At 45.0% G+C, this 5,083-nt stretch overlaps 2 protein-coding genes across 2 annotated transcripts; both read left to right on the top strand.

The window, feature by feature from the left end:
• Positions 1-37: 37 nt before the first annotated feature.
• LOC103311804 lies at positions 38-2,735 on the top strand. The gene is made up of 3 exons (XM_008191518.1): positions 38-1,518; positions 1,582-1,848; positions 1,946-2,735. The coding sequence occupies exons 1-3, from the start codon at positions 38-40 to the stop codon at positions 2,733-2,735; spliced, it is 2,538 nt and encodes an 845-aa protein (XP_008189740.1).
• A 221-nt stretch (positions 2,736-2,956) lies between these two features.
• On the top strand, positions 2,957-3,520 carry LOC103311803. Its single transcript, XM_008191517.1, has one exon. The coding sequence runs from the start codon at positions 2,957-2,959 to the stop codon at positions 3,518-3,520; it is 564 nt and encodes a 187-aa protein (XP_008189739.1).
• Positions 3,521-5,083: the final 1,563 nt, after the last annotated feature.

The raw sequence follows: 5,083 nt of genomic DNA, 5'->3' as shown, positions 1-5,083 counted from the left end.
TCAAGTACAATTTTCTGGAACTTCACGAACAAACTCTATGGTAGTACTTGGGACAGCGGTTGTCCGTGTTAAGGACAGTTGTGGTGTTTTACATTCTGTAAGAGTTCTTTTGGACAGTGGTTCACAAATTTCAGCCATCACTAGTAGTTGTGTGTCACGCATAGGTCTCGTCAAGCACAAGTGTTATACCGAAATTGTTGGTCTTGCACAAAATCCTGTTGCAAAAATAAAAGGCATGACCAATTGTCAATTTATTCCACACCATAGTGCAAAGAATACATTTCAATGTAGTGATCTTTTCATTTTACCTTTAATAACAGACGTTATGCCGAAATTACAGTTACCACCATACATTCGAAAACATTATCAACATCTACTGCTCGCTGATCCGAACTTCGACGTCCCAGCGCAGATAGACATGTTACTTGGTGGTGACATCTTTCCAAATATTGTTCATCCACGCGCCGATATAATTCATTCTTCTGGCTATCCATCGGCATTTGATACCCTACTTGGCTGGGTGGTGTGCGGTGCTATTTCAAAATTCAATCCTTCGTCAGCTGTTTCACTAGCTACAACCTTGACTCCGTCAGTTGAGAATTTACTACGCAGTTTTTGGACTGTTGAAGAGCCCGCTGTGCCAGTGTCACCCACTACCGAGGATCAGCTGTGCGAACACATGTTTGTGACGACCACCTATCGTGCTCCGTGTGGTCGGTTTTGTGTTGCCCTTTCGTTTCGCCCTAATTCCCCCGAGCTCGGAGAGTCAAGAGCTTTGGCCCTTAAACGTTTCTACAATCTAGAACGTAAACTGATGAAGGAGCCACAATTATACACAGCCTATCGCAAATTTATGAACGACTATCAAACACTTGGCCACATGGAAGTTGCACGGCAAGCTGGAAAATACTTCATCCCTCATCATGCAGTATTAAAGGCAGATGGTGATATTTCAAAGCTCCGAGTAGTTTTTGACGCCTCAGCCAGGTCGTCTTCCGGTTTTTCGCTCAATGACGTCCTATATACGAGTCCAAAGCTCCAGACAGACATCAGAGACATCCTTTTGCGCATTCGACTACATCGATATATTTTCACCGCTGATATCGTAAAAATGTATCGACAGATCTTGATCAGATCTGAAGATCGCCCATTCCAACATATTCTTTGGCGTGATTCACCCGTTGAAGAAATAAAGGAGTTCGAATTACTGACGGTGATATATGGAGTTAGTTCCGCACCATACTTAGCCATTCGATGCCTTCACGAGTTGAATGCACAAGAAAGTCATCGATTCCCAGGTACAAAGGGAATCCTTACAGATGCCACGTATGTGGATGATATAGTCGTCGGTGCTGACTCTGAAAAGGAATTATTGTCACTCCAGAAACAAATTGTTGACCTACTGTGGTCTGGTGGATGTGAGGTGAAAAAATGGACGAGCAATTGTCCTCAGATATTGCAGCAGGTACCGCCGGAGGATTGTGCTCAGCAGACGTCATTCGATCCAAAAGAGGATTAGTCTATCAAGGTTCTTGGTCTTCACTGGGATACTGACTCTGACTATTTCGCTTATCATACTAGCACTCCGGAACCTCAACTATCAAAGCGGAAAGTACTATCCGTTATCGCTCGATTATTTGATCCAATTGGTTCCTTGGGTCCAATGCTTATGTGGGCCAAGGGGTTCATGCAGAAGCTTTGGCATGACCAACTCGACTGGGACACTCCACTACCCGAGAATCTAAGCACGGCTTGGAACCAGTTTCTGACTGAGTTACCGACCATACATAAAGTCACTCTGCCTCGTTATATCTATGTTCAGTCCTACTCTGATATTCAACTCCTCGGGTTTGCAGACGCATCATTGAAGGGTTACGCTGCTACTATTTATCTACGTATTGTCCACACCTCTGGAAATGTGACCGTTGATTTTGTGTCTTGCAAGACAAAGGTTGCCCCAATCAAAAACTTCTCGGCTAGATGAAACATTATCTATACCTCGTTTAGAACTATGTGCTGCGTTGTTGTTGGCTCAATCACTGTCTCACATACAAGAAGTTCTCTCGGCAACAATCAAAATCTTTCAAGTACGGGCGTGGACTGACTCTTCGGTTGTCCTTTCGTGGTTGTCGTCTGAACAAAAATATTTTAAGATATTTGTCACTCATCGCGTTGCAAAAATCCATACACTGATTCCTGATTGTCATTGGGGTCACGTTCGAACACACGAAAACCCTGCTGACCCGGCGTCACGAGGACTTCTACCCGCATCTATGGTATCGTCATCCTTACATTGGAACGGCCCAGCATTTTTAACTCTTAGTGAAGAATATTGGCCAAAGTCGACGTTCACTCCAATGCTTCCAGATGATTTGCCGGAGACCAAAGCTGATAAAACAACCGTTTTCCAAGTTACTAAAATTAATCCACCTATTGAACCTTTTCAACGGTTCTCATCTTTGATTAAAATGCAACGAGTTTTGGCCTACTGTCTCTGTTTCAGTCCTCGATCTAGACACCGACCTGTAGTAACGGGACTACTTACTAGAGTAGAGTTGAACCACGTCTTAACCACTGCCGTTAAAGAGACACAACGGATATTTTTTTCTAACTTATGGAAGCAGCCGACTACATCGCAGATTATAACTCCCCCTCCACTGGCTCTCAACTTGCCCCATTTGTTGATAATGACGGACTTATTCGTGTTGGAGGTCGTCTTCGATATTCGGCGTTAAGTGAAGACGCAAAACATCCTATTCTTCTGCCGCACTCTGCACATGTCACTGAACTACTAATTCGTCATTATCATTTGAGTTTCCTTCATGGTGGACCCAAATTAGTTCTATCCATGATGTCGCATAAATTCTGGATCATCTCTGGCTGAGATGCCATACGACGATTTATATTTTCCTGTGTCACGTGTAGCCGTCACAAGGCAGATCACCCTCGACCGTTTATGGCAGATCTCCCAACAAGCCGTGTTCAACCGCATCGACCTTTCTTACACGTGGGTATGGACTATGGAGGGCCTTTCGTCATCAAGGAATCTCGCCGTCGTAATGCTCGCACTTCAAAGGTGTACCTTGCCCTGTTCATCTGCATGTCAGTAAAGGCGGTCCATTTGGAAATTGTTTCTGACTTGACAACAGACGCCTTTCTCGCTGCATTAGATCGTTTTGTAGCTCGTCGTGGAACTCCTGAACATTTGTATTCCGACTGTGGGACAAACTACGTCGGAGCTGCTCGGCAACTTAACTCTATATTTAAGGACACCACTGTACAAGAGCAAATGATTTCTCACCTTCCGTGCACTTGGCATTTTAATCCCCCAGCCGCACCACACTTCGGTGGGTTGTGGGAAGCTGCAATCAAGAGTTCAAAATATCACATGAAGCATGTCATTGGTACTCAAATTCTAACATTTGAGGAAATGCTAACATTGGTCACCCGCATCGAAGGAATATTAAATTCACGGCCACTTACATCGTCTCATCAGATCCAAATGATCTCGTTCCGTTAACGCCCGGCAATTTCTTGATCGGGCAACCATTGCACGCTCTTCCAGAACTCAACGTTTCACAGGTTACCCTCAACTGACTAAATAGATGTCAGTTGATCCGTCAGTGTCACCAATTCTTTTGGAAAAGGTGGGCGAAGGAATATCTGACCACCTTACAAGGCCGCCAGAAGTGGTTCCAAAAAGGTCTGAATCTCGTAGTTGGTGACATGGTCATCGTCGAGGCCCCCAACCGACCCCCTTCCGAATGGAGTTTGGGGCGTGTGATCCTGGCAATTACAAAAAAGTTCGAGTCGTTACCGTGCGTACCAAAGATGGAACCTACAAAAGACCAGTTTTTAAATTGGTTAGATTGCCGGTAGATCAATAAGTTCCTTGTCTTTCCACTTAAATGTTCCTCCAAAAAATAAATGTATTCTAGTTTTAAGTTAATTTAAGTTTGTTCGCTCTCTCATCAAGGATCATGGGATGTTTTGGAAGCCTGCGTCTCCCAACGTGGGGAGAATGTTTGGTACGAGATGCTGGTCTTGGACTTTGCCCCACTATAATATTTAATACCACACTCACCGCGCGACCGTTCCGACATCTCCAGAGAGGGAACCGTTATCGGCGGACCGCCGACGGTCTTTACCCCGCCGCAAGCTAGCCCGTGGCCGTGTTAGTTAGTCGCATTATAATAGTCACGAGTCGCGAATCTCCGTTCCTGAGCCGTCTTGGCAATTACTGTCTTTTCCTTAGGCCGGAGTTTTGTGACTATTGCGAACCGGCGCGCCGTCGTCGTCAGTAACGCCATCTTGGCTTTCCGTGCGTTTCGAGCCGTCTGTGCTAATAATTTATTGTTCCGTGTCGTGCCCCTCGTTGCACACACAAATTGCGTGTCGCGGCCGCCCGTGTCAAAACCGTAGTGTTCCGTCGTTATCGCCCGCCCGCTGTGTGCGCAGTGCGATCCGCCACGTTTCTCACGTGTTGAGTCGGCCGTCTGTCGGCTGTTTTTTGGTCCAAGTCGACGTTGTGGTATGTCGTCGCAGCCCGGTCAACCACCTTCAGCAGGCTGTTCTCCATCGTCGTACCGGGACAACGGTAGCACCATCGGTTGTCAACACCCGTCGCTATCAGTCTCGCCGCTATCAGGTCGTACACACGTACTATATATTTTGTTGTTTACCTACCTACCGTATTTATTTATTCGCGAAGTTTGAATTATTATTTTTTTTATACTGCTATTTTATTTCTACACATTTATTTTTGCCGTTCGTATTGTGAGCGTGCGCCAGTGGCGTAGCCAGGATTTTTTTTCGGGAGGTGCTGATCAACTTTTACACTTTTACACTTTTACACATTAAATACGTACTAGCACAAATAGATAGCTGAAAAGTGTTAATACATATTGTACATTTTTAAATATTTTAAATACAATTTAAGACTTTTTGAGCTACTATCATAGACCATTAAAATAAATTTTAACATTTCGGGGGGGGGGGCTGCAGCCCCCTCAGCCCCTCCCCTGGATACGCCACTGGCGTGCGCATATATTTACTAACACTAGTTTTTAAGTGCATAGGATTA

Source organism: Acyrthosiphon pisum, unplaced genomic scaffold (assembly GCF_005508785.2).
Source record: "Acyrthosiphon pisum isolate AL4f unplaced genomic scaffold, pea_aphid_22Mar2018_4r6ur Scaffold_20081;HRSCAF=20774, whole genome shotgun sequence".
In the NCBI taxonomy this organism is placed as follows: Eukaryota; Metazoa; Arthropoda; class Insecta; order Hemiptera; family Aphididae; genus Acyrthosiphon; species Acyrthosiphon pisum.
The sequence above is the reverse complement of the archived record's forward strand: the minus strand, read 5'-3'. Positions and strand labels throughout refer to the sequence as shown.